The sequence below is a fragment of the Xenopus tropicalis genome, chromosome 8 (genome assembly GCF_000004195.4).
Source record: "Xenopus tropicalis strain Nigerian chromosome 8, UCB_Xtro_10.0, whole genome shotgun sequence".
NCBI classification, from domain to species: Eukaryota; Metazoa; Chordata; class Amphibia; order Anura; family Pipidae; genus Xenopus; species Xenopus tropicalis.
Window position 1 is genome coordinate 141,064,227 of NC_030684.2, and position 27,846 is coordinate 141,092,072.

General features: G+C 40.9%; 1 protein-coding gene across 1 annotated transcript in view; it reads left to right on the plus strand.

Annotated features, from left to right (window-relative positions):
• Positions 1 to 26,348, plus strand: part of LOC100496402 (E3 ubiquitin-protein ligase RNF213) — an 86,032-nt gene extending 59,684 nt beyond the window's left edge. The window contains exons 36-66 of the mRNA XM_012953685.3: positions 188 to 379; positions 663 to 796; positions 1,370 to 1,524; positions 1,705 to 1,914; positions 2,887 to 3,068; positions 4,258 to 4,378; positions 5,077 to 5,177; positions 5,376 to 5,509; positions 5,615 to 5,711; positions 7,345 to 7,444; positions 7,887 to 8,091; positions 8,773 to 8,957; positions 11,663 to 11,785; positions 12,141 to 12,245; positions 13,760 to 14,002; positions 14,939 to 15,014; positions 17,674 to 17,708; positions 18,208 to 18,302; positions 18,800 to 18,953; positions 19,059 to 19,239; positions 20,155 to 20,249; positions 21,544 to 21,801; positions 21,916 to 22,048; positions 22,142 to 22,225; positions 22,968 to 23,148; positions 23,641 to 23,842; positions 23,974 to 24,051; positions 24,609 to 24,806; positions 25,348 to 25,437; positions 25,721 to 25,899; positions 26,025 to 26,348. Of these exons, the coding sequence (XP_012809139.1) occupies positions 188 to 379; positions 663 to 796; positions 1,370 to 1,524; positions 1,705 to 1,914; positions 2,887 to 3,068; positions 4,258 to 4,378; positions 5,077 to 5,177; positions 5,376 to 5,509; positions 5,615 to 5,711; positions 7,345 to 7,444; positions 7,887 to 8,091; positions 8,773 to 8,957; positions 11,663 to 11,785; positions 12,141 to 12,245; positions 13,760 to 14,002; positions 14,939 to 15,014; positions 17,674 to 17,708; positions 18,208 to 18,302; positions 18,800 to 18,953; positions 19,059 to 19,239; positions 20,155 to 20,249; positions 21,544 to 21,801; positions 21,916 to 22,048; positions 22,142 to 22,225; positions 22,968 to 23,148; positions 23,641 to 23,842; positions 23,974 to 24,051; positions 24,609 to 24,806; positions 25,348 to 25,437; positions 25,721 to 25,899; positions 26,025 to 26,169 (4,471 nt within the window). The 3' untranslated portion in view covers positions 26,170 to 26,348. The remainder of the gene's footprint in view (positions 1 to 187; positions 380 to 662; positions 797 to 1,369; positions 1,525 to 1,704; positions 1,915 to 2,886; positions 3,069 to 4,257; positions 4,379 to 5,076; positions 5,178 to 5,375; positions 5,510 to 5,614; positions 5,712 to 7,344; positions 7,445 to 7,886; positions 8,092 to 8,772; positions 8,958 to 11,662; positions 11,786 to 12,140; positions 12,246 to 13,759; positions 14,003 to 14,938; positions 15,015 to 17,673; positions 17,709 to 18,207; positions 18,303 to 18,799; positions 18,954 to 19,058; positions 19,240 to 20,154; positions 20,250 to 21,543; positions 21,802 to 21,915; positions 22,049 to 22,141; positions 22,226 to 22,967; positions 23,149 to 23,640; positions 23,843 to 23,973; positions 24,052 to 24,608; positions 24,807 to 25,347; positions 25,438 to 25,720; positions 25,900 to 26,024) is intronic.
• The last annotated feature ends 1,498 nt before the right edge of the window (positions 26,349 to 27,846 follow it).

A 27,846-nucleotide genomic window follows, 5' to 3' on the forward strand; every position in this document is an offset into this window, starting at 1 on the left:
ATTAAACCTTCCCTTTCTCTTTTGCTGTCTTCTTGTACCTGACTTCCATATCTGATTTTTGAGGGCAGGTGGTATACTGGGAGAAAAAGGAATAAACAGCTTATGGGCAAAGACTCAGGATATAAATTCTGGCAACAAAGTAATCAGATAATTATCGAGTATCTATTTTTATTGGATTATTCCACAGATATACTCTTTGGAAACGTATCCAAGCTGCCGTGACCCCAATATTCGCTCATTTCATTTGGCTGATGGACTGCGATGCCAACCTGGAGATCCTGGTGAACCCACAAACTGAGGACTTTCTGAAATCTTTATGGATATACATTTTCAAAAACAAAAATCTTCTAAATATTTCCAGCAGACTTGGTAATAATAGGTATGTACCCGATGGAAATAAATTGATTTCTATAACAGTTTAGAAAAAAACAATTGTCAAGTAAATAAAATGCCCTTAGTACAGCGGTTCTCAACCTGTGGGGTCACCTAAGACCATCAGAAAACACATATTTCCTATGGTATAATAATAATTTTATGGTTGGGGGTCACCACAACATGGACACTGTATAAAAGGCTTGTGGCATTAGGAAGGTTGAGAACCACTGCCTTAGTGTATGATACTTTTAGTATGATTAAATTTATTTATGTTTGTTTGTTTACAGTTCTCAGACACTAAAGGCAACTAATTACATGAACCTGTTGTATTGTGAGGGAAATTCAGTTCCATTCAGCTGGAGAATTAAGGATTATCTGGAAGAAATTTCCGCACAAGCTCAGTACATCAATAGTGTAGAAGGTAAGATTTAATATTAAACGTGTAAAGTGTATATCAGAGGTTGCCAAGCTGAGAGGCTAATCATACGTGATGGAGCGCAAAATCAGGGCCAATTAGGGTGTAGTTCGCAAGTGAAGAACAATAGAACTATATCAAGAAGACTTATGAAGACCATATTTTCATATAACCTTAACCTGAGTCAACTGTGGCCTGGCCAAGTGTTCCAAAGAAGTCTCAAACCAAAATAGGTCTACAAATGTTTTTGCTGTATATATTACTCCTCCTAATGTAAACATCCCCACAGATGTTTAGGAAATTTGGCTTTTACAGGGAGATTTATTGAAAATTATTCTCAAATCTTCTCTCCTTATTTTGTGATTGAGAAATGCTGTGAAGCCAAAGTGATGGCCAAAGTGATGCTGCCGCCGCTTTAACCCCCAATCCCCATGCACGTAACTTTTTAGCATCTTGACTTGTATATGATCAGTTCACACAATGAACACTTATGAGACATTCATACTTCTCAAGAAAATTGTATTTATAAAGTATCTTCAGGACTGAATATATTGCATATCACATATTTTATATTTTTAGGTCCGGAGATGAAGTTTGTTAATATGTTTAGCAAAGGGCCTTTGGGGCAGTATATATGTAACATGGAGGAAAATGACCAACAGAAGCTGTTCCAGTACTACAAACGAGACTTTTTGCTTCTGACTGTGAATATATCCTCCAGGGAGGAACTCAAGGTACAACATTATTTACTCTATTCTCTGATTAGAAATATCTGTGTGTGTTATAGAACACTAACATGGCTCAGGTAAGCTTTATTGGGATATTTTCTAATAGCCTGTAGGCTCCAAAAGTGAATTCTGTATTCTGTATGAATTTAATTCAGTTTCCAATCCTTGTTCCCGTATCTTTCACAGTTTTTAGAGATTTCGCTTTCCGCTTGTATTGATGAATTTACAAGAAATGAAGACGTGGAAGAGCTGACACTCCCATGGGTGCATCTCGCTTATCACCATTTTCAGCACAGGTTCCAGATATTTTCTAGGATTGTAGCGATTAGCCCACCTGCTCTGGAGAGGATGAATGAGGCATTCGAAGAGATAGAAGACATTCTAACCAATCAGATGGTAGGGCTGAATTCTCTTCTCCAACCCTGATTTCTGACCCTCAAGTTTGTGATGGTTGGGCAAGAAAGTCTAAAGGAAGTTTGTCAGATATTGATTGCTAAAGGGCAACTACACTTAGGGGCTGATTTACTAATCCACGAACAGTCCGAAGGCGCCCGAATGCGTTTTTTTCGTAATGATCGGTATTTTGCGATTTTTTCGTAAATTGTCGCGACTTTTTCGTAGCCATTACGACTGTTTCGCAAAATGTCGTGACTTTTTCGTAGCGTTACGACTTGCGCGAATTGTCGCAACTTTTTCGTAGCCTTCGCGCCGAGTACGAAAGTTTCGGATTCATTCAAGCTTCAGTATCGTGACTTTTCTTGGGCCAGGTTGGAGCTGCAGAGTGCCATTGAGTCCTATGGGAGGCTTCCAAAATCATGCTAAGTCTGAAAGTTTTGCCCGCAGTTTACGAGCGCTCAATACGAAAAAGTCTCGACAAGATACGAGCAAATCGTAATGGTTACGAAAAAGTCGCGACTTTTCGCGCAAGTCGTAATGGTTACGAAAAAGTCACGACAATTAACGAAAAGACGTAACGGCGACGAAAAAATCGCAAAAAAATACGAAAAAGTCACAAAATGTTCGTTTTCCAATCGGAATTTTTCCAATTCGGATTCGTGGGTTAGTAAATCAGCCCCTTAGGGTCTGATTTACTAATCCACGAATCCGAATGGTAAAAAATCGGATTGGAAACGAACCAAATACCGAAAGTCGCCAAATACCGATCATTACGAAAAAAACGCATTCGGTCGCTTTTCGGACGTTCGTGGATTAGTAAATGTGCCCCTTAGACTTTACATACTATTTTAATACACTTAGAAAATAGAAATCAGACATAAATGTATATGGATATATTGATTAAATAACTATTTATAAGTAATCTTGATCGTATTGCCAAAGTACTCATGCAATATCTCCTTCTCAACTCAGGCTATTGATATATGTGCTGGATTTGAATGCTTAGACATTTTGGAAGCCACCATTCTGGACCCGAACCCTCAAGCTTGGTTGAATGAAGTAAAAAACCTGCAGCTGCCAATTGAACTCATTTGCTCAGAAAAATATTTAGAAGGGGGCAGTGACTGGTGCACCCAAAAAGTTGAGGAAATCCGGTAAGGTTTTTTTTACCTACTGTATACTAATAAACATCATTCGGCATCCAGGCAACTGGTGATTGTTTAGGAGGTTAAGTCTGAAAGTTAGTATTAACTGAAAATCTGAAATCAGTATTAGTGATTCCTGCCTCCCCAGGCTATATTTGAAATTACAATCCAATACAATATCCCGTACAAACTAATGACTGTATCTAACGAAGGTAAAACGATATCATCAAGAGCATACTTACAATCCACTAGTCCGTAGGGACAACATATAATATAGTTCAATGACAGTCAGCTGGGTTTCAGTTCTCTCTCTTCTTTAGACCTTAATGGGGGCATTGGTATAACAGTCTCTCATGGGACAGACCTACAACAAGCACTTCCTTCCCTTCCCACAAAGGTTACTATGTAAACAGTCTCTCTGGCTCTCTATGATATAGGCACAATAAGGCTCATTTATTAAGACTTGAAACTTAGCAATAACCATTGCAATCAGTCATTGGTTAGCTGTTTTCCTCCAACTGCCAATAGAATGATGAATGCTACATTTTCATTGGTTGACATGAGTTACTAGCCAAGTACAAATTTGCCCAGTGCTCTTAATCCACTCTTTTGGTAACATGCACTCCTCATGCTAGATAGGTGGCCATGACACAAGCGTACAACCATTATAGACAAAAGTAGCACAAACCTACATGCATCTGTTGTCTTGTTCCTTGTTCTTCTCTTAGAACTCTACTGTTTTCTACTATTTGGAATCCCACCTTCTCACCAAAGCTCTTCAATTAAAAAGAACATCTTTCCCACCTTTTGTCATTTGGTTAAACTGGGGCCAGTTCACAGAAATGTCAAAGACATTACCTGGAATTAGGCATCTCCTGAATTTCATGGTTGCTACATATTATTCTATTATTCTTTTAATTTGTGTTGGAGGAACCTATTGGTGAAGAGCCAAGGATATGATCTGTCCTGTATATGCTTTTTATATATATATTTGTAATATTATATTCTGACCCAGCATACTGTGAGTTCTCCTCCATTTAAAACCAAAATATTTAGACTATAGTTTATTTTCTCTTGGTTATCTTTAGCTAGCTGGGTGTGATGTGCAATGTAATTATTTCTGCTTGTGTTTTATTAGAGAAATCTGCTTGTAATACCCTTCACAAAAGTTGTTTCACTTGGCCGTTCTTCTTTTCAGGACCAATTGGCATTGTATCTATGCCATGGCATTATTTACAGAACATGTCATTTTGGATGAGAATCTGCAGAACCCAGAGACCCAGCAAAGACTTAAAGAGCAAACTATTATGTTTGGCCAGGTAAGAAAATGAAATCATATGCCAACTTCTTTAAAAGAAATCCAAAAACTTGCAATGAGCATTGAACTGGTATTATATCTCTATATATCTCTATCACTATCATTGTCTTTCGGCTCATAAAACAAACCCCACACGAATTAAGGAACTCACTGTGAGTTTCAGGGAAACATACCTTGTTAGTTGAGGTAACTTTCCCAGAGTGGGATTTCTGAAATTTGGTAGCTTTTAGGGGTCAGTAATACATAGTAACATAGTAACATAGTAAGTTGGGTTGAAAAAAGACGTACGTCCATCACGTTCACCCATAATGCCTATATCTAACCTGCCTAACTACTAGTTGATCCAGAGGAAGGCAAAAAACCCATCTGAAGCCTCTCTAATTTGCCCCAGAGGGGAAAAAATTCCTTCCTGACTCCAAGATGGCAATCGGACCAGTCCCTGGATCAACTTGTACTTATGTAGTCTTCCCTTTTGGTCTTCAAGTATGCAAAAAATGCATTGAGGACAAGGAGGTTAAGGACAAAACTTATAACATTGATCATATAAGATTACCAATAAAGTTCTTCGAATTTATAAAAAAACAAAATCACACTCCCTCCTGATTATTCTACCCCTCCTATTAATGAGTGTATAGATCCACACAAGACAGACACAGATTTTGGCATTTTCAATATCACTATTTCCTTTTCCTTCAACAGCGAATCAAAGGCTTTCCTGAAATAAAGTCACTTGATCCTTATAAGGCAGTGATTGAGGTTCTTCAGATGAGCAGAGAGGCAGTAGCTGGATCGCTTTCCAGGTAAAATAGTAGGGATAAAGTTCTACTAATACCCAAATGGCTGTGCTGCTCTGTAGTGTCCCATTGATGACCGTGGAAAGGTGAGTTTAGGGGCAAATAGTTACTTGCTGTGGTGGTTGTTTCCATATAAGATCTTCCAGGAGATGTTTCCTAAAGAAGCAGTCTAACATGTACTTACATACTGTCTCTTTCCCTTAGGGAAGACAATGTTCAGTTTCAGCAAAACTGCAATGGATTCTTCATTGACATTCTATGTACTCGGTTCTTTGAAGGCAACTCTCCCCCAGACAAAGAAGTTGTTCAAAAGCTGCTTTCTTCTCTTTTCATAACTGGTGAGCGATGTATGAAGCATAAGCGTTGAGACTTGTGATTTGGGATAGTTTACATGGGCTAGATTCTGGCGTTGTTGTGTTGAGACCTACATTTCCTTACGACAGGTTCAGAGAACAATACAGACCTGTCACCTTTTACTGCTGGAAATAATGAAAACCCTGCCATCCGATCTGTGATCCTGAAGATGCTCCTCAAGTACAGGTTAAAAACATTCATATATTCATTTAATTAGAGTATTAATAATATTATTATGTATTAATTATTTCAAAATACTACTTGAACATCTTTTTTTATAGAAATAACAAAATATCCCAGTTTGATATATGAGTGTAAAATAGAGCCGTGTTATTTACGGATTGATAAGTTATTTTCCCTATGTTATGCAACCGTAGCAAAATTGAGCATGCATTGTCACTATTCATAGGTTTTTGTACTTATGTACACCCCTTTAAACTTGCAGTGAACTACAGTGTGCCCTTGAGCCTCCTCTGATTAGTTACACTGCAACTGCATGCACAGCTGTAAGGGAGCCCTGGGGCCAAACGATCGAATTAGAATGACGGGTATAGGCATCTGTCGGTTCGGGAACCACATCAACGAGCCGATGCGGTCCCCAATCCGAGCAATTTTCAAACCTGCCCGATTTCAGGCCAGATATCGTTCGGGCAAGCCCGTCGTTAGTTCCCATACACGGGCCGATAAGCTGCCGAATCCGTCTAAGGTACCAATGTTGGCAGCCAGGGTCGGACTGGGGTGTGGAGGGCCCACCGGGGCCCGCGCCCATAGCGTACCCCCCGAGGGCCCCCCCAACCCCCCTCACAGGGCCCCCCCTAACCCCCCTTGCAGGGCCCCCCAACCCCTATCACAGGGTCCTCCCTAACCCCCCTCGCAGGGCCCCCCACCCGACGACCTTCCCCGAGAGCGTAAATATAACGCGTCAGGGCAGGAGCGTTCGGGCAGGGGGAGCGCCGCAAAGGTCTGGTCTGGGCCACCGGGGCCCACTAGAGCCGGGGCCCACCGGGATTTTTCCCGGTGTCCCGGCGGCCCAGTCCGACCCTGTTGGCAGCTAGAATCGGCCCATGTATGGCCCCCTTTAGAGGCCCATTTATCAACATTCTAATTTTAGGGTTTTTTTGTGGTTTTTGGAACCAAGACAACACCCTTTTTCTCCTAAACCACAAATGGCAAGTTATTTATTAGTACAGCCTTAAAAAAAGGAAAAAAAATTATGAAAAGGATCCCTGAATACCTCCAAATAATGAAAAAATAATTTTCTTGAGAATATTCGTACGTACATACAAAAGCTTCTGAAAAACCTGAAAACCTCTAATACCAAAAAGCAAAGAAAGATCTTCCAACTGAAAAAAGGACAGCTGCCATTGACTTCTACATGACCGTGACATCTGTTAGATAGGGAAGTTTTCTATTAGTGTTTTTTGTGTTTTTTAGACTTAATAAATCACACATTTTCTGCGGTTTAGATGATTTATAGCTCAAAAAAATACAATTGTTTTTTAAAAATAAAAAACCACAACCTTTACTAAATGGGCCCTTTATTTTCAGCCTGGACCTCTGGTATCTAGGGTTCCCTTAGCAGACTTGTATTAAGTGAATTCAATGCCAATGCCATATTTAATGCTGCTCCAACACAAGTAATAAAGAAATAGCATGTCCCACAACAAAAGGGAGAATTACTTGTGTCCGTATTGTGCTGTATTGTTCATAAAAAGAAAATGCCAATTTGGACTTTTTCTCCGTTAAATGCTTATTTTTGTTTTTTCGTTACGTCTTCTGGAACCTAATGTATTCTTCTAATGCCATCCTCTCTAATTAGCTTTGAAGAAACACAGAAATATATTCAGGACCACTTAATCAGAATGCAAGGAAGCAACCTGGCGGCAGAAATACACGTGCTTTTTATCAACTGCCTTGAGGTAATTACAGTCGCATCATACCGATTGTAAAATCTAAGATGGTCAAAAAGTAAAACCAATAAATAAAATCACAGACTTTCCCAAAGATTGTACAAATGAATCTATTGCGTGACAAAGACGGAAAGGTCTTCTCTAAGAATTACACATGGACTTTATTACACACTATATAATAAGTCATATTACCAGGTTTGAATGTTCAAGAAACGTCTATATATTATTGAGTAACTTTTTGATATTCTATATATCTCCAACCTGGTTTCTTCTACAACTTTTTATGAGATCTTAAAATCAATCTACAAATTCTCTGTCACGACTCTCCCAAAAACGGTTCTTTTTAACCTTTTTGTCTTGGATTTATTCTGTAGTGAGAAAAGTTGGATTTATGTAGCAGCCTATGTTTTGATTTCTCATAAAAACTGATAAATGACAACTTGTATTGTAGGACTGTATGTATGAAAGATTCCAAGCTCTGCGGGAGGCAGACAAATTGCTTGGTCTTAAAGACCAAGGTAAATTTCTGGAAGACTTCCTGCAAAATGGCCGCCAACCCAATTCCCTGGAGACTGTGGTTGGGTTCCTACAAGATCTTGCCAGGGTTAGGTTTGCCCTGAATGCGGCAGTGGAACTGCTCTCTGAAACAGACAATGGTAAGTGCCGGTTTAGTTATTATCCTTTAGTGTATATAACATCAGAATATTGTGATATGTAAAAGTTGACCCAGGTACTGGTGATTTTTCAGTAGACTTAAGGTACGGAGATCCCAATTACAGGAAGACCTCTTAAACGGAAAACCCCAGGTGCAGAGCATTTTGGATAACAGGTCCCATACCTGTACTATATAGTAGAATTATAATCACATTATATTATATCCAATTTATATTTGATGTGCAAATTATTCTGTTTCTCAATCGTATCTCTGCCATTTTATATACAAACCTAAAAAATGTCTCCTATATTAACTCTGTTTGCCCATTAAAATGGGTTACGTTTTTGCTGAAATCTACACATAAAACATTGCAATATTCTGTAATAGGATTGAATCTATTTGTGCCATTATTTAAAAGGCTCCTATTGTTGGCTCATTAAATGGGGTTACATTTTTGTTGAAATCTACACAAAAAAGCCTGAAATTTGTTGAAATAGAATTTATAGTTTATTTGTTGGGCTGTTGGATTGTGTTACAGTATTGCTGAAATCTACACAGAAAAGGTAACGTTCTGTTTAATATATTTAATATGCCTGATTTTGTTTCTGTATTAATCTACTCTTCATTTGTGCTAGGAAACATTTTTCTTATAATAAATCCTGTCCATTAAATTGCATTTCAGTTGTGAACGAGAAGAGGGAATTTCTCCAAAATGTACAGAATTTATGTGAACGGTCAGCGAATGACTGGTACCGAGTGTATTTGATCCGCAAGATGGGAAATGAGTCAGGAAGTGAATATGTCCAAAAACTTAGTAAGGATGAAGGGTTCAGATGGTTATTCCCACATCAAATCTTTGGGGAAAAGGTAACATCATCTTCAGTTCTATTTTTTTTTTTTATTCTAAACCCCTTTCTACTCACTACTGTCTCCATCTTTCCCTACTGTCTCCATTTTGTCCTACTGTCCCCATCTTGTCTACTGTCTGTCTCCATCTTGCCCTACTGTCTCCATCTTGTCCTACTGTCTCCATTTTGTCCTACTGTCCCCATCTTGTCTACTGTCTGACTCCATCTTGCCCTACTGTCTCCATCTTGCCTTACTGTCTCCATCTTGTCCTACTGTCTCCATCTTGCCCTACTGTCTCCATCTTGTCCTACTGTCTCCATCTTGAACTACTGTCTCCATCTTGCCCTTCTGTCTCCATCTTGCCCTACTGTCTCCATCTTGAACTACTGTCTCCATCTTGCCCTACTGTCTCCATCTTGTCCTACTGTCCCCATCTTTTCCTACTGTCTCCATCTTGTCCTACTGTCTCCATCTTGCCCTACTGTCTCCATCTTGCCTTACTGTCTCCATCTTGTCCTACTGTCTCCATCTTGCCCTACTGTCTCCATCTTGCCCTACTGTCTCCATCTTGCCCTACTGTCTCCATCTTGTCCTACTGTCTCCATCTTGTCCTACTGTCTCCATCTTGAACTACTGTCTCCATCTTGCCCTACTGTCTCCATCTTGCCCTACTGTCTCCATCTTGAACTACTGTCTCCATCTTGCCCTACTGTCTCCATCTTGAACTACTGTCTCCATCTTGTCCTACTGTCTCCATCTTGAACTACTGTCTCCATCTTGAACTACTGTCTCCATCTTGAATTACTGTCTCCAATTTTCCCTACTGCCTAAATCTTGTACTACAAGGCAAGCATGGTAAAACCTTAACTGTACTAATAATGTGGTAAATTGCCATAAAGGTGCCCAAGTCGCAATACTATGCACAAATTATAACATTACTCTTCGCAATGTGTACACTTGATAGAACAGACAGTAAATCATATTTATAGCACTCAAATTTAGACACGGGTAGCAAATGGTGCAATGATATTTCAAGCAGATGTGGGGGGCCAAGTGGTGCAATGGTGTTAACTTGTGGTGGAACTTTATATAAATTAGCTTTTTTGTTAAAATAAATGCTGTGCTCTTTAGCTCACCAACCAGCCACTGCTGGGTATCTTGATATTCCTCCCAAATGCAAAAATCATAGATAAATGTTCTCATAACAGTAAGATAATTGAGGGTAAGAGCTCTGCAATCTACAGAACAGTAGGTTTTTCTGGAGTTGCTCCTCTGCTGCTTAGAATGTTCTTAATAACAGCTCTGTCACATATAAAAAGATGTATGCTGACGATACTCAGATCTATCTTTCCTCTCCTGATCTCAACCCAGAGCTTCTAACTGGTGTCTCTTCCTGCCTGTCCGCTATCTCCACTTGGATGTCCCAACGTTACCTCAAATTAAACCTCTCTAAAACTGAACTGGTTCTCTTTCCCCCATCCAACACCCACATTGTTCCCGAGGTATCTATAACGGTTAACAATTTTACCATCACCCCATCTTCCCAGGCCCGGTGCCTTGGGGTTATCCTTGATTCTGCCCTGTCCTTCCCTCCTCATATCCAATCACTTATCAAATCATGTCACTTTCACCTAAGAAATATCTCCAAAATCCGATCATTTATAACCCAAGATGCTGCCAAAATTCTTATTCACTCTCTTATAATATCTCGCCTGGACTACTGTAACTCCCTATTAATTGGCCTTCCCCTCCAAAGACTGTCCCCTCTCCAGTCCATAATGAATACTGCTGCCAGGCTCATACGCCTCTCCAACCGCTCCTCCTCTGCCATGCCGCTCTGCCAATCCCTGCACTGGCTTCCCCTACCATCCAGGATAAAATTCAAGCTATTGACCCTCACATTTAAAGCAGTCCATAACTCTGCCCCACCCTACATCTCTGAACTCATCTCTAGGTACCATCCAACCCGCTTGTTACGCCCCCTACTGACCTGCTCCCCAACTCCTCTCTCATTCCCTCCTCACACGCTTGCATTCAAGACTTTGCAAGGGCTGCCCCCCTTCTCTGGAATTCGCTCCCACAAACTGTCAGACTTTCTCCCAATCTCTCTGCCTTCAAGAGATCTCTAAAACTCATTTATTTAGAGAGGCTTACCCTAATCTAGTTTAGCAACACCCTGTGCCCCACCTCTCACAACTCTGGTCATGCCCATTCCCACACCTTGTGTCTCAACCCTTTCTCCTTGTAGATTGTAAGCTCTTTTGGGCAGGGCTCCCTTCCCCTCTTGTATCGGTTACTGATTGCTTTATATGTTACTCTGTATGTCCAATGTATGTAACCCACTTATTGTACAGCGCTGCGGAATATGTTGGCGCTTTATAAATAAATGTTAATAATAATAATAAATGTGTTGGGTTTTTGACCACAAGCTTTGAGGCTGAGAAGTTTAGGGCGAAGACACACGGAGTTAGAAGTAGCAGCTACTTGTCACGGCTACTAAAACAGACAATGCTGATCATTTTCTGATAATTGTCTCTGCATGTGTTTTAGCAGAGGCAATTCTTAGTATTGTCTATGGCAGGGGATTTTCTGGCGTTTAGCAGCTTTGACACGTAGCTGCTACTAAGTAGTCCTGTGTGTCTTCACCCTTAGTGTTCATCTGTTATGTTATGCAGTGCCAGGATGTGATATGGGCCCATTCAGATGTTTGTTTGTCCGTATAGGAGAGCAGCACTAACCAGCTCGACCGATTTTTGGTGCATAAGGACGGTTACAGGGACTTAAGAGAAGGTGTTGGAGAAACCGTTGTTTCAAGAAAGGAGGAAAGTCTTCAGCAAAGACTGGAGGTACCACTCATTTATTTACCTACAGTAGTTATGGAGAGTGAAAAACCAGGGCTTTATTTTGTATGAAATCCTGGTTTCGGAATAAATACATTTGAGTTAACAATATTATAAACATTTTATAACATGGTCTGAAGTTAATTTACCTGTACTTTAATGGGGGATAGCACAGGTATTTAAGTTACATTCACCTATATGATGCTAAAAGGCCATAGTCCCTCATATAGACTCATAGACTGATACTGAGTTCACACAGAAGAACCCGTAGTGCATGTTCCATGACACCCTGTGATAATATCTGGCATCAATTAGTACAAGGCAAAGATTTATAAATGTGTTGTGTTTTTTTCCTTTGTAGTTGAGTGAAAGTTCTGCCCAGGAACAAGCTGTTTACCTGCTCCTCGCCATTTTCAGCGAAGTAACGATGAGATACAGAGATAGAAACAGGGCCGTCGCTCATGATGTAAGTGAGAGCTTTGCCTTTCTGGTAGAACATTTGCCGTTAATATAGCTCATTTGATTGTTTCTAAAATAAACAGAATTACCAGTTACTGGTAACTACTGTACTGGCAGCTATGCTTAATAAATTCCTATCTGATATTTGGATAACAGGAAATATTGCTGCATTTGTTGCTCCATGTTTATCAACCAAAAATATTTGGGCAATTCCTTGTTGGAGTCCAACCATGCAGAATCCACACACCTCCAGGGGTGGCAGAATCCACACAATCCAACAGAGGTGGCACAATCCACACAATCCAACAGAGGTGGCACAATCCACACACCTACAGAGGTGGCACAATCCACACACCTCCAGAGGTGGCACAATCCACACACCTCCAGAGGTGGCACAATCCACACAATCCAACAGAGGTGGCACAATCCACACACCTCCAGAGGTGGCACAATCCACACACCTCCAGAGGTGGCACAATCCACACACCTCCAGAGGTGGCACAATCCACACACCTCCAGAGGTGGCACAATCCACACAATCCAACAGAGGTGGCACAATCCACACACCTCCAGAGGTGGCACAATCCACACAATCCAACAGAGGTGGCACAATCCACACACCTCCAGAGGTGGCACAATCCACACACCTCCAGAGGTGGCACAATCCACACACCTCCAGAAGTGGCACAATCCACACACCTCCAGAGGTGGCACAATCCACACAATCCAACAGAGGTGGCTTCTTACTCCATAACTGATTTACTACAAGTGGGATCTGCAATGTAATTTTTACTTACTCCAGACATGAGCTATTCCAGATATAGGAAAGAAAAGAGAATCCCTCACCCTGTCAGTTTAGTTTTGTTACCCACCTTGTGCCCAATACACCAGGTGTGTAAGACCTTAGACCTAATTGTCAGGTTAATTAACCCTCACAAGACTCTGCCTTTGACCAGAAAGATCATATGTAAGAGGTTTATTTTGGCTTTGGTTTACTTGGTACTTTCTTTTAAATGAGAAGGAAAGGTAAAAACTCAGTAAGCTTTATTAGAAAGGTCTATGTAAATACAGCCATAAGCACTCACAGAAACTCTGCACAAACGAGTCCTCTATCAAAAGAAACACAGGATTTCCTTTCTTCTTTTATGTACACATGTTCTTCTGTGTCAGACTTCCTGAAGAAAAATATATCAGGGCACTGCACAAGTCTGCTCAGTTTGCTCCCCATCCTTCTTCTGCCACCGACCCTCCCATCTCAACTTGCTCCCCCTCCCAATTATGCTGTGTAATCTAAACTACCAGCAGCCAAAGCTTCAGCAAAAAGTTGCTGAGATCAAGCTAATATGGCAGCTGCTATCTTAAGTAAACACAGGGAGCTTCTAGGGTTGTTACTCAGGTATGGTAAAGCTTTCTGCAGAATAAATATAGCATTCTAGGTGGCAATAATGTGGCTAATCTAATGGCAGTAAAATGCCAAAATGACTTTTTGTGTGTTCAAAATTTCCTTTTTTTTATTTACAGGAGACTGATAATTTAAAGAATTTCATTGAAAATGCCAACATTCTCCAGGAACAGTCTATTCAGCAATTTGCCCAATCCCTGCTAAGGAACGGCCGGCCCTTAGCGAGAGTTGCTCCCGACATGACAAGTTCTCAGTACGCCATAGTGTCCCTGGCTGTACATCTTGGCGCGGTGCTACTGAGCGGAGATAATGATCTGTTTAAGCCACTGAGGAATTTGGCCTTTTCCCCTGATAGAATGCAGGTATTAATATAGATTTTTTTTTTTTGTTTTTAGAAACTCGCATAAACTCCTGAGAATTTTTGATAAAAAAATGATCAATGATTTATTTGTTAATAGTCACAATAATTAGTAATTTAAGTGTCCAAATGTTTCTAATTTTGTGTTATTTTTATGCAAAATTAAAAAATTTTGGTGACAGTTTTATGAAATTTTCAAAAATATATTGCCATTTGTGAAAAATTTTGAAATCAAAATGGACGTTCATTTCCACGAATCCTCTTTATGTTTCCTAAACAGGAAGTGCCCCAGCAGCCATTTTAGGAGCATTAGCGCTCATTTTTCTCACTTGTATCTTGGAAAACAATAATGCATTTAAGTTGCTCTTAAAAGTGTGTAAAATAGAAAACAATAATGTGATTAATTTCTCCTTAAAAATGCTTAGTAAATGGGCCCCCTAGTGTTCAGGTAAAGGGGTGCAAGAGGACAACCACATCAAATATTGACTCTCTGTAAAGATATATTGCATTTTTGTTCCCATTTTGAACCAGTTGGCTTAGACTCAAGTCATTTTCATGTTAATCACTCGAAGTCAGGCAGGTAGGGTTTTATTGATATAAAAGAACCCTGGGCGCCTTAGTATAGGCAGTGGAGACCAGTAAATAAGGAACACCCATAAAAAACTTGAATATCTTGAATAATTTGAGTTCATGAGCTCTGAAAAATTTGAACAATTGGAGTTTTAGAATATGGCTTGATATTGCCTTTGACAACTCCCATTGACTTCTATAGAAACTCGCAAGCTAAATACCAGACATTCGAGTTTTTGAACCATAACTCAAATTCAAGTTTTTTAAGCGCAAAAAAAAAAAAAAATCAGAGAAAAAAAATCTGATAAATCACCCCCTATGTTACTCTACTATATAGGTCGGCACCTAATTTTTGTTCCCTTGTTTTCAGCAATCATACCTGCCAACAATGCCACAGGACATGCTAACCAAAGCTAGAGAAGTATTGGGAGCTGAAACTTGGTATGGTAAGAATTGAATAACATTTAAATGTATCTATGTTAAAACAAAAACAATTGCAATAGTAGTCTTATAACCTTCATCCAAGAACCAGTGATGAGCAAGCGTTATGTGAACAAGAACCTCCTGAGTAGTGATGTGTGGGCCGGGCCACCACTTCAGGTGTGAGTTATCATTGAGAAGAAACCTAACTTCCTTGTTGGCGGGATAGTGTTGGTGAGATTGTTGGTGGGATAATGTTGGTGGAATCATTGGTGGGATAGTGTTGGTGGAATCATTGGTGGGATAGTGTTGGTGGAATCATTGGTGGGATAGTGTTGGTGAGATTGTTGGTGGGATAATGTTGGTGGAATCATTGGTGGGATAGTGTTGGTGGAATCATTGGTGGGATAGTGTTGGTGGAATCATTGGTGGGATAGTGTTGGTGAGATTGTTGGTGGAATCGTTTGTGTGATAGTGTTGGTGGGATAGTGTTGGTGAGATTGTTGGTAGAATCGTTTGTGTGATAGTGTTGGTGGCATAGTGTTGGTGGGATAGTGTTGGTGAGATTGTTGGTGGGATAGTGCTGGTGGAATCGTTGTTAGGATAGTGCTGGTGGAATCATTGGTAGGATAGTGCTGGTAGAATCATTGGTAGGATAGTGCTGGTGGAATCGTTGGTAGGATAGTGCTGGTAGAATCATTGGTAGGATAGTGCTGGTGGAATCATTGGTAGGATAGTGCTGGTGGAATCATTGGTAGGATAGTGCTGGTAGAATCATTGGTAGGATAGTGCTGGTAGAATCATTGGTAGGATAGTGCTGGTAGAATCATTGGTAGGATAGTGCTGGTGGAATCGTTGGTAGGATAGTGCTGGTGGAATCATTGGTAGGATAGTGCTGGTAGAATCATTGGTAGGATAGTGCTGGTGGAATCGTTGGTAGGATAGTGCTGGTGGAATCGTTGGTAGGATAGTGCTGGTGGAATCGTTGGTGGGATAGTGTTGGTGAGATTGTTGGTGGGATAGTGTTGGTGGGATAGTGCTGGTGGAATCGTTGGTGGGATCGTTGGTGGGATAGTGCTGGTGGGATCGTTGGTGGGATAGTGCTGGTGGGATTGTTGGTGGGATAGTGCTGGTGGGATCGTTGGTGGGATAGTTTTGGTGGGATAGTGCTGGTGGGATCGTTGGTGGGATAGTGTTGGTGGGATAGTGCTGGTGAATCGTTATTGGGATAGTGCTGGTGGGATCGTTGGTGGGATAGTGCTGGTGGGATCGTTGGTGGAATAGTGTTGGTGGGATAGTGCTGGTGAATCGTTATTGGGATAGTGTTGGTGGGATCGTTGGTGGGATAGTGTTGGTGGAATCATTGGTGGGATAGTGTTGGTGGGATCGTTGGTGGGATAGTGTTGGTGGAATCGTTAGTGGGATAGTGTTGGTGGGATCGTTGGTGGGATAGTGTTGGTGGAATCGTTGGTGGGACAGTGTTGGTGGAATCGTTGGTGGGACAGTGTTGGTGGAATCGTTGGTGGGATAGTGTTGGTGGAATCGTTGGTGGGATAGTGTTGGTGGAATCGTTGGTGGGATAGTGTTGGTGGAATCGTTGGTGGGATAGTGTTGGTGGAATCGTTGGTGGGATAGTGTTGGTGGAATCGTTGGTGGGACAGTGTTGGTGGAATCGTTGGTGGGATAGTGTTGGTGGAATCGTTGGTGGGACAGTGTTGGTGGGATAGTGTTGGTGGAATCGTTGGTGGGATAGTGTTGGTGGAATCGTTGGTGGGATAGTGTTGGTGGAATCGTTGGTGGGATAGTGTTGGTGGAATCGTTGGTGGGATAGTGTTGGTGGGATCGTTGGTGGGATCGTTGGTGGGACAGTGTTGGTTGAATGGTTGGTGGGATAGTGTTTCTGGAGCCTGCCTCTTTCTGACATCAGAGGGATCAGGTCTTTAAATGGGTTGTTTACCTTTATGCTAACTTTTAGTATGATATAGATAGCACTGTTCTGAGACAATTTGCAGTAGGCATTTATTTTTATTATCCGTGGTTTTTGAATTATTAAGCTTTTTGTTCAGCAGCTCTCTGGTTCCTGGAGTGCAATTTATTCTAACAACCAGGCAGTGGTTTGAATAAGAGACTGAAATGTAAATAGGAGAGAGACTGAATAAAGAGATAAGTAATAAAAAAACCCAATAGAATTGTAGCCTCACAGTGCAATAGCTGGTTGACTGCGGGGGTCAGTGACTCTATTCGAAAGCTGGAAAGAGCCAGAAGAGCAAAGCAAGTAATTGCAAAAACTATACAATCTAAATAATGAAGGCCAGTCGGAACATTGCTAAGAACTGGCCATTTTATAACATACTAAAAGTCAAGAAGGGGCAAATAAGGGTGGGTCCAGGTCAGAATATTTCCAACCCACACATCACTTCTCCTATGGTTCAGCAAGTCTGTCTGAACTGGCAATGATGACTAGTTCAATAATGTTTAAGATTAAATCAACATAGTTCCACCAGAAATACTAGAGTATACTATAGAGTCTATTGCACAGGGAGCGTTTTCAGTAATATTCCAGGAATGCTACAGATACCCCAGAGCTTTGTGGGTAACCTTAGCCCCAGAGCTAATCGCTAGACGTATGAAGTGCAGGGCTATGTAAATTAATAGTGAAATAACTAATATTCTCTTTTTTTATAGTGTGCGACAACAACCATTATGTTCCAGTTCCCGGAGTAAGCACATGCATTTTCATATTCTGTAATAGAATTCTTAAGTGGTAGTAGTTGTAGTGCAAAAATGGAGTGGAGTAGAGTGGACGAGAACACTCATTAGAATGCTCCACCCCGCTGCTTGAGTTACAGGTTCACTGCCTCGTCCATTGTTCTAATTCCCTCCCACTCAGCCACTCACTTCCTTAGTTACAGAGTCCTACTACTCACTGTCATAACAGTGATCTAGTTCAGCAACTGCTTCAGTAAAATATCCCCTGCTCCCCCATAAACTGGTTTTAGTGTTTTGTCCAGCCCCATTCTTGAGTTAAAAACTTCTATTCCTCTCCCACCCTGTAAGCTACCATTATAGTACTTTGTTCTTGCACAGCCCACCACTAGAACACCATTTGACATCTTGTAATTCCATGATTTTGTTTTTCTACCATTGGGAAATGCTTTTGATAACCATATCCTCTGAAGATTGAAAGATTTTTATATATTTGTCCTCATTTTATTGCAGTGTGGGATGCCGATGAGCTACGCCAGGTGCCTGGAATGTGGAATTGAACTGGGGGGCACTGACCACAAAACATTTATAGGGATGAGGAAGCTTGAGTAAGTCTTTCTATGATTCCTCTATCTATATTTATTATGCAGAAAGCTTTGCCATACCTGACTAACAGCCCTAGAAGCTCCCTCTGTTTGTTTAAGATAGCAGCTGCCATTTTAGCTTGGTCTCAGTAGCTTCCTGCTGCAGCTCTAGCTGCTCGTAGCTCAGATTACACAGAGTTTGGAGAGGGAGCAAATTCTGATGGGGGGGGAGGAGAGGGAGAGAGAAGAGAGCTGCACAGACTCGTGCTCATACCCCGAAGGATTTTTCTGAGAGCAGGAAGTCTGAAACAGAAGAACATGTGTACACAAAAGAAGAAAATAAATTTTGTATTTCTTTCGATAGAGGACTCAATGCTGCTTTTAAGTGAGTGCTTGCCGCTGTATTTTTCTGATAAAGCTTACATAGCTTTTAGCTTTCCTTCTTTAATCACAGAGTTATGGTTACACCTCACATATAGAAAGATGTTTTCACCAAGGCATTACTTTTGTTATTGTAACAGGCAGGACATTGACGAGACAGGACATATTTTGGGATCACCAGAGACTCCAGTGTCAGTTGCAGCAGAAGACAGAGGCATGACTCCACCTGTTTTTAACGTATTGCGGCTGTTGGCCCACCTGGCGATATTACTGGGGGCGGAACAAAATCTAGAGGTTGAGTTTCTCACTAAAATAAATATAATTCACCTTTACCTACTTGATATATTTAGCATTAGTCATTAAAACTCCAAGTTCAGCCCTTCAGTCTCTCTCTTACAGAACGTGAGGACCCTCGTGAAACCAGGGGTGGGAGATATCGGGACGTTCCTTTTCCGGCATCTAGAGAAAAACCTAGAACAAGTGAAGAACTCCCTAGGGGAAAGCGTGGATAATACGGCCACTGTACTCCATCTTGTTCTCTGCAGGATGCTCACTATTTCCATTAATCAACCTGACCAGCGTAAGTTATAAATAACCCCTTACAACCTTACTAATATAGAAAACACGTTGAGTGAGATGCCATTTTCAAGTAACTTGGTGCTTCTGACTTAGACGAGAGATGAGTGAATGTGTTTGCAAATCGACACTACAATTTCAAAAGAACCTCAAAAAATCGCATTGTTTGCTCCAGTAAAAAAACACCAATGGTGTTGTTAGAATTTCTCCATGTTTTGTTTCGTCTATTCAAACGTCTATTGTCTTCAACGCATTTGACCAAATTTTGCCATTTTTTTTAAATCTTCTGTGGCTTCAGAAGTTTTTTGGTGAACCAAAATAGGCCAATTACTATTTTAGACCATTCATATACAAAGTGAAATTGGTTACAATTGATATTTGTATATTCTAGGGATGCACCGAATCCAGGATTCAGGCAAGATTCACCATTTTGCATCCCTAGTATATTCCAAAGCGAACAGTGATGGGGTGGCTCAGGTTTCACATATATACGCACAGAGGGCCTCATGAAGCGAACATCAGAATTTCCCAGCATGCCCAGTAACTTTCTCATCATGCCTGGGAGTCGTAGCTGTTTGTGCCCCATGCACCAAGCACTTGTTGGCGTATAAGATCTTTGGGCATAGAGAAGGAATTCTGTGGGTGGAAGATCTGCTCTTCTACTGAATGCCATCTTATTGGGGCAACTAGGAAGAGGTGGAACATGGTGGTATGTTCCATCTGCTCCTGGTTATTACAGTGTTCTCTAAAGCCCCCAGTAAGGCTCCATTGGCAAAAGGACCTATGTCAAACTGTGTTTAACTGATCCTTAATAGAATACTAAAGTAAATGGAATTCCAACTTAAGTTGGAATAAATTCCTGTTTCAGAGTTACACAAATCTGCATGAGATGTTCCATTTCTTTCTTCTTGCCCCTTAGGTCTTTTGCCTTTTGATCATACTCTGTCGACAAAGGACGTGAGAAGCAACTGGGAGAGAAATATGGCGGCATCGGTCATTGTTCCTGTGCTTACGGTAAAGCTACATTTTATGACAAACTTGAGATTAATTTGAAGTACAACATTTGAGATGAAATTCAGAGTCTACAAATAAAAAAGGATTTACAATATAGTAACTAATGTAGGAATGAAAAAGGGTCTTTTCTTCTCAGTTGATTCCCTTGGTGGAGATGTAAAATATCTCATCAGTTTATACTATGGGCCAGTAGATTAGGTGTTGGCCTTGTAGCTCCAAATAACTCCAAATTGTAAGTGAAATTCAGCCCAAGCGTCCTTCCACATGGAACATAGGGCCCTGTTTGCTAAATATTTATTAAAGAGGTAACTCACTTGTATTATCTTTAGCATGATGCAGACAGTAACATTCTAAGTCCATTAGCAGTTGGTCTACATTTCTCGTTTTTTTGTGGTTTTTGAATTCGTTTTTTTTGCAAAGCAGCTCTCCAATCATTCAACCTTCTGACCATTGTAATGGTGTTATGCCACCTCCAGACATAAACAGTCAGCAGAGTAACTTACTGATGCTTTAGTGAATTGTAGTGAAACCGTAAAAAAATGGTAAGAAAACACAAAGATTTATACCTGTCTGCACATTTTTAGCAACAAGATAGTGATTTTTTTTAAAAAAATTACTGTTTTTTCTTTCAAACCTTAACAAACAGACCCAGAGTTACTGCTTGGAGTCTCCCCAGGATCCCATAATGTCAGGGCAGCAATTGTTCTGTCTCATTTAAGGTCTTCTCTTTCATTCTTCTCTTTCATTTCCTAATTAAATTCATACATTACCACCGATGGTGACAAGCCACCCAGCACTACTGTTCAGACATAGATATATCTCATACATTGTAATATTTGGACTTTTTGGTATCGATAGTTGACATGAATAGGTTTAGAACACTAGTTTTAGGACATCTTGGAAGCACCAAGGCAAACCCTGAAATGTTGATACAGATTTCACCCTCTTCACACCAACACCTTACTACACAGCCAACTCTTATGCCTCAACCATTTCACACAGTTTGAGCAATCCCAAACAAAACCAGAATGCAAGTTTTTGGAACTTGTGGTTATGTGTGACCTCAATTTTCAAAGGAAAAGTTAAGAAAATGGCCAACAAATGAGCTGGACACCAACAAATAGGTTAAATTGCAATGATTTGTTAAAAAAAATCTACAAAATATATTTAGAGTGCCAGCCTCAGGAAGCCATCTACTGTAAAATATTATCATCTGCCAAAATATTGTTTTTTTTATTTTTTAAAGCAGTCATTGTTCCTGAGAAAGAAAGTAACTGTATCTCTTCGCTTACAGAATTTAAACCATGATCTTGGTGACGTCAATAATTACATTAGGAACGATGAGAGAATAAGTTCCGACCCAATAATCAGAATCATATATGGGGATCCGTTGCGTAACAATGATATTGTGGCACTGCCAATACATGGACTCATTCCCTACCCCAAAATATGGAGCTGCAGGGCAAGAATCACTGTTGGGCATCTTCAGCATTTGGTTCAGCAGAGGGATGGGGGGAACAATCTGCCAATGCTGTCAACGTTTCTGGAGAATGTGAGTACCAACGAACAGATTTTAGTCTTTTTGGACCTTCTTAAATGTTTTCTATTGAGAAGTCAATTTCAACAAACCTTCCATATCTAAGAATTATCTCTTTTTTTCCCATAGGAAAGTGAACTCCGCCTGGTTAAGTTCCTACCAGAAATCTTAAATCTTCAAAAAGAGTTGGTGAAAAGATTCCAGAATTTCCGAGATGTGAGCAACCAGACAATTGGGGAATTTTTAGCCAGCATAACTGTTGGTAAGTGACAGCCCTGTGAGAGTATATAAAGCTCAATGATCTATCCTGGATGTACATCAGTACTAATCTGTTCTTTCAATACTTTTTACAAAGATGGTGCTCGACGTGTGTTTGAGAAGAGAATACAAACCTTCCTATTTACATGGAACTGTCTAAGAAATTCTCTTCTTATGAAAGGTGAGTTTTAAGAAAATGTAAACTATACTTGGGGCTTTGCAAGTGCTAATACTCTATGCGATATTGTGGTACTTGAGGTTGGTTTTGGTGTTAGGACAATACTCAAAGCCAGAGATAGTCTTGGTCTTCTGCACATGTTCTCGTCTTACTCTTGTTTGATGTTGAAAATGGTCCTTGTCTTGGTGCTTTGTACGGTTACACTTGGTTTTCTCATTGTCCTTTGTACTTTGTCACTTGCTTTTTTATTTGTCTTGTGTTCCAGTCTTCAGGCTGCCATACACGGGCCAATTCTAGCTGCCGATATCAGTCCCTTAAACTGATTCGGCAGCTTATCGGCCCGTGTAGGGGCACTAACAACGGGCCTGCCGACCGACATCTGAAATCGGCAGATCTCGATCGGGCAGGTTTGAAATTTAGTCGGATAGGGGACCGCATTGGCTCGTTGATGAGGTCCCTGAACCGACGGACGCCTATACCAGCCGTTCTAATTCGATCATGTGGCCCCAGAGCCAAACGACTAAATTAGTCTGATATCAGGAGAAGATTAGCTATAGTCTTGACTTAGACTTGACAATTGTCTTTGTCTCATGTTTCTTAATGAGAGTAAATATATGATCAACATAATAAATAAAGGTTGTATCTCTTTCACATATGATAGGTCATTATACTTGGTGAGCTTGTTCAGGATTAGATGTAAGCTGCAGCTCTGTATAAGTTCAATGTTCTCCTATTCACTCCGCAGGGGAAATAAAACTCCCAGAAGAAGCCTGTGCCAATGACCTTACCCCAGCGAGTGATTTTGCCATTCTGCTTCCTAGTCGGCAAGGACAGGGTCTCTGTGCCACAGCCTTGGTCAGCTATCTCATCGCTCTGCACAACAGCCTGGTTTATGCTGTGAGGCGCTTCACCAGAGATGAGCAGACGTATGTTGGCCTCCAGCCGTGTCAAAATGTTTCATTTCATAACTTATCTATATCAATATAGCCAACTACCGCTTCTTCCAACTTAGCCTTGATGGGACTTATTTCATATGAAGTCATTACAATGGCACCATTAATGGCCCCTTTTGTGGGAAGCCATTGTAAATGAAACCCATGGTTAAGGAGAGCATCATGTCATGTAGCACATACTATATAGGAGGTATCATCAAGGGAGGTAAAGTGCTGAGGGGAACCTTTGTTGATTTCAGGATTAGAATGAAGTCCTTAATAGAATCATGTGATGATCACAAGCAACTGATTATAATGCATGTAAGACATGCCCCTTGATTGGTTTATACATAAAGCCTCTGGATATTTAGCCTTATTCACAGACACAGCAATAAATGGGCTAATTACAACTCCAAGCAGAGTGTGGATTAATGTTTGCTTGTGATTGCTTGGTTGCTTCATACTACTGTATGTACCTTTGCACAGATACTCTATTGGGGCAGCTGAAGTCATGGACCTACATGTGATCAGTTATGAGGTGGAAACCGATCTGATGCCAATAATTCTGTCCAACTGCCAACACAACACCCAGAGTGATGGGAAAGCCTTAGAGGAGATTGATCTGCAAAGGATCCAGCGTCAGATCATTAGCCGTTTTCTCCAAGGCAAACCTCGTATTACCCTTGCGGTAAGCTCTCTTCATTTTATTCTATTTATGTCTCTGTCTCTACGTACTTTTTGTATTCATCAGTCTAATTCATTCTGCAATGAAGTATTTCATTGGTTCACACATTTCTCGTGGCTTCTTGTTTAATTTAGGGGCTGCCCACCATTGTCCACTCCCAAGATCGCAACTATGAGAACATATTTAGAGATGTGAGGGCAAAAGTCTTACAGGTAAGGGCTGGAGCTCTGTGAAAGGTTCTGTAAGCCATTAATGATGGGAGCCAGGAGCCATAGTGAGCAGAGGAAAAACTGCCTTTTATTTAACCATTTCTACAATGTACATAGGGTTTTTCTGTTTCTGGGAGATGCCTCATTACTGTCATTTAAAAAACTCTTTGTTGCACCTCTTCTGATGAGGTATAGAGCGATGTGGTTGACGTTCTATGACTTGATTCTACAAAGTAAAGGCTGTTAGCTCTTCTCATCATATGTTTGGCTGATAACTATCTGTCATCAGTGAAGGGAATAGAAACTGGGGCCAGAGAGAAAGCAGACAACAGTAGGAAAGGTAAATGGCAGGCAAAAGCAACTGGGGTTAGTCAGTAGCACAATGACTTTCTTCTTAAGAACGTTGTATTGCAGTAAAGTGGGAATCGTTTCTGCTAACAAAATGGCTCGGGGTATCTAGTTTATTCAAAAGTTCTAATGTTATTGGATTTTACTTTGAAAATGTTCCTCCTAATACATATTTCTTAAATTCAGTTGCTTATTTTTCCTTGTTTTTCGAGGAACCTCTGCTAGATTCGGTGATAGAAAACATAAGCAAAGATCTGGATTTGTACAGCGATGTCTGCGATGCGCTTCAAATCATTGAGACAATGTTGGGGTTCTTAGCAACGTCTGGGGGCAATCCAGATCTCCCGCTGACCGCTTATGTAGAAGATGTCCTACAGATGAAGGATCAGAGCGAAGAGAACATCCTGGAGGTCAGTTCTCTCCAAACATCTTATAATAAATCACATGACTGCCAGTTAAATATCCCGCATATATTATAGAATAGCGGTATAAGGGAGAAGTAAGAAAACCAATGTCGGGGAGAGCTTAAGGAAGTCTTCTCATTGTCTGCCACAGCCGCCCACCCACACCTAAAGATCAGGAATATCAGACTGGGGCCTAGCAACCATGTCCCTCACCCATCTAGTTATGTGAATGATCTAATGATCTGGTTCAGTCCACCCTTCCCACACTAATTACACACCAAAGTATAGAACAATAACAGTTATTACTATAGGTCATCAGACCTAATTCTAGCATTGACCATTGCCTCCTCACCCCCCAGTGTTATGTCCATGGCATAACAAGAAGCTACGGGGTCCCACAGCAGGATCATTTTAGGGCCCTAAACTCTAAAGTGGGGTGTGCCTCCTCTATAGTTATTCCCAGCATATATGTCGTACTCCCCCATTTATAACTACTAGTATTTTATTTTACAGATTCACCATTTTCTGTTGTTGTTGTTCTTTCCAGGCGCTGAAGCAGTGTCAGTTGAAGCACACAATCTCACTATGGCAGCTTCTCACCGCATTACAGTCCGAGCATCGCATACGCCTTAAAAACGTAACGTTACACATTTAGGCTTTAATAATATTTTCTCCCAACTGAAACCTTTGCTCCCAGTGTAACCCTCCGACCAGGAACGTGTCGGTGTCACTTGAGGAGATTATTTCCTTCACTCAGCTTGGGGGTGGTTCCTTGAGTATCTTGATGCACGGTATATTGGTGGGGATCATGTTATTACTATAGCACAAATGAGGGACTTTCAAAAAGTTTGAATTCTGGGAAAGTAAAATAGAATGGCTGATAATGTTTCCTTCTGTCTGGGTGTTTTTTCCCTTTGCAGGATCCATTTGCAGATCTGGATGAAGGGTATAAGCAGGAATTAGATGAGGAGAGCCAGAAGCTCCTGACTGCGTTCTTGGCGCAACATGGACTCAATGTCTTCCTTCTGGAATTACATGAAACGATCATCTTAAAGCTCAAGAAGCAACGTGGGGCCAATGATTTCCCACCTGCATGGGGGTAAGAAGGGTCCCTGATGGCCCAACAGCTGGAACATTCCAGGAGCAGAGCATGTGCTCTTTGTGGGTTATGTTATGTTTGATTGATTCAGACTAAAGTTTAAAGAGAAAACAATTTAATTGCAGGTTAAGAGACGTTCTGGGCCCATTGCTTGATGGGAAAGAGCAACCATTCCCGGCGCTGGAGGAGGATTTCCCAGAACAGATCTGTTTGGCTCACTGTGCCGAGAGTTGGAAGGTGGCGGCCGCCATGAAGTGGAAACGCCATTGATGTTATACAAACACATCCAAGTTAACAATAGAATGCAATAATCAAAATAATACCCTTTTTACTTTTATATCTGAAATGTATATATCTTCTGGTCTCTGGGGTCAATGATTCTAGTAACCAGTAAGAAGATGTATTATGGTTGTTATCTTTATGTTTAAATACTCTCTTCTGTACTATCACTACACTCGTCATTAGTCCTTTATTGTTTCTTTCTCGATTGAGATGTTCAAGTACATCCAGAGTGGGTAACATGTGAGACCCCTTCCCCTATTGCTGGGGGGGGGTGCAATTTATACATACAGAAAACATACATGGGGGTGTGTCATATTGCACTTGGGGGGCACGGTGCTCTACGCTGGGCTGCAGGAATACATGAGGGGGTCATTTACAAGGCCCCATGCAGTACAAACAAAGGCCACAATCGGGCGTTTACCTTTCTATTCTTCATTAATAGCAACACCTTCCCCTGTGAAACCTGTGGTTCCAGTTGCACCGGATAATCTGTTCCCTTTCTCACCGGACATGTTTAGCCAGACACAGTGACTGATAAAGTCCCGGAAACAGAGACAATTGGACAAACAGGACTGGGTTTCTAAAAATGGAACTAAAAAGTAAATTCATTTCTGGATCACCTGTAAAAGACAGGAGGGTAATGGTATTGTTTGTTTTACCCAATCATTGGTATTGTTTGTTTTACCCAATCATCTTTCTGACTTTAGAAAAAACAAACAAACAACAAAACCCAGTGTTGGCCAACCTCTACGACAAAGTGGTACAAATTGGGAACACTGTAATGGTACCTGAAAGTGCTAATCTTTTTACTTACATAGAGTTGGATAATGATTAGTTATACAGGGTGTACAATAATACACAAATGGAAGGTTTTGAAACAAATGATGGTTGCTAGGGTGTTATTAAGGGCTGTGTGTAATTTGGTTCATACATTTCCCTGGGGTGGATGTTTGGGCTTTGATGAAGCCTTAGACTACATTCTTGCAAGGTTTTTCTGACCAGGTATTCTAAGGGCCTTTGCCTTTAATAGAAATGCCATTTAAGAGAGTGGGTGTGGACCTTGTTGGTCCTTTGGAAGCTTCTCCAAAAGGGCACAAGTTTATCTTAGTAGTCTTTGACTACACCACCAGCTGAAAACAACCCCAGCCCTTTAGCAGGGAAAATCTGTGCCCACAAAGACGCCCCCAGTAGCCCCCTATCTTTTTTTTCTGGTGATTCCCAGCACATTCTCTGTGCTGCCGTCACTTTCCTGAGCTTGGGGACCAAGACACAATATATTGTATATATAGAATATAAATGTCAATATAAGGCTGACTAGTAATTAGCATCAGAATCTAATAACCAGCCTTATTGCATCATTATATAAAAGGCCAATCTCATTTTCTGCTTGATAATTTGCAACGACCCCTGAGCTCAGCTTCTCAACAGCTGCCCAGAGCCCACTGAGCACGTGGCAGACACTTTCCAGGATGGGGACAAGTCTGAAGGTCTGGATCATTGCTGCTATAGAGATGCTAAACGTTTAGGCTGGTGCAGTAAGTTCAGTAGATAAAATACAGCATTTTTAGCAATATTAGTAACTCAGAAAAAGATCTGCTGACTCGGATCTCATAGTTAACACTCTGCATCTTATGACACATCAAGAAACATAAAGACACAGACTCT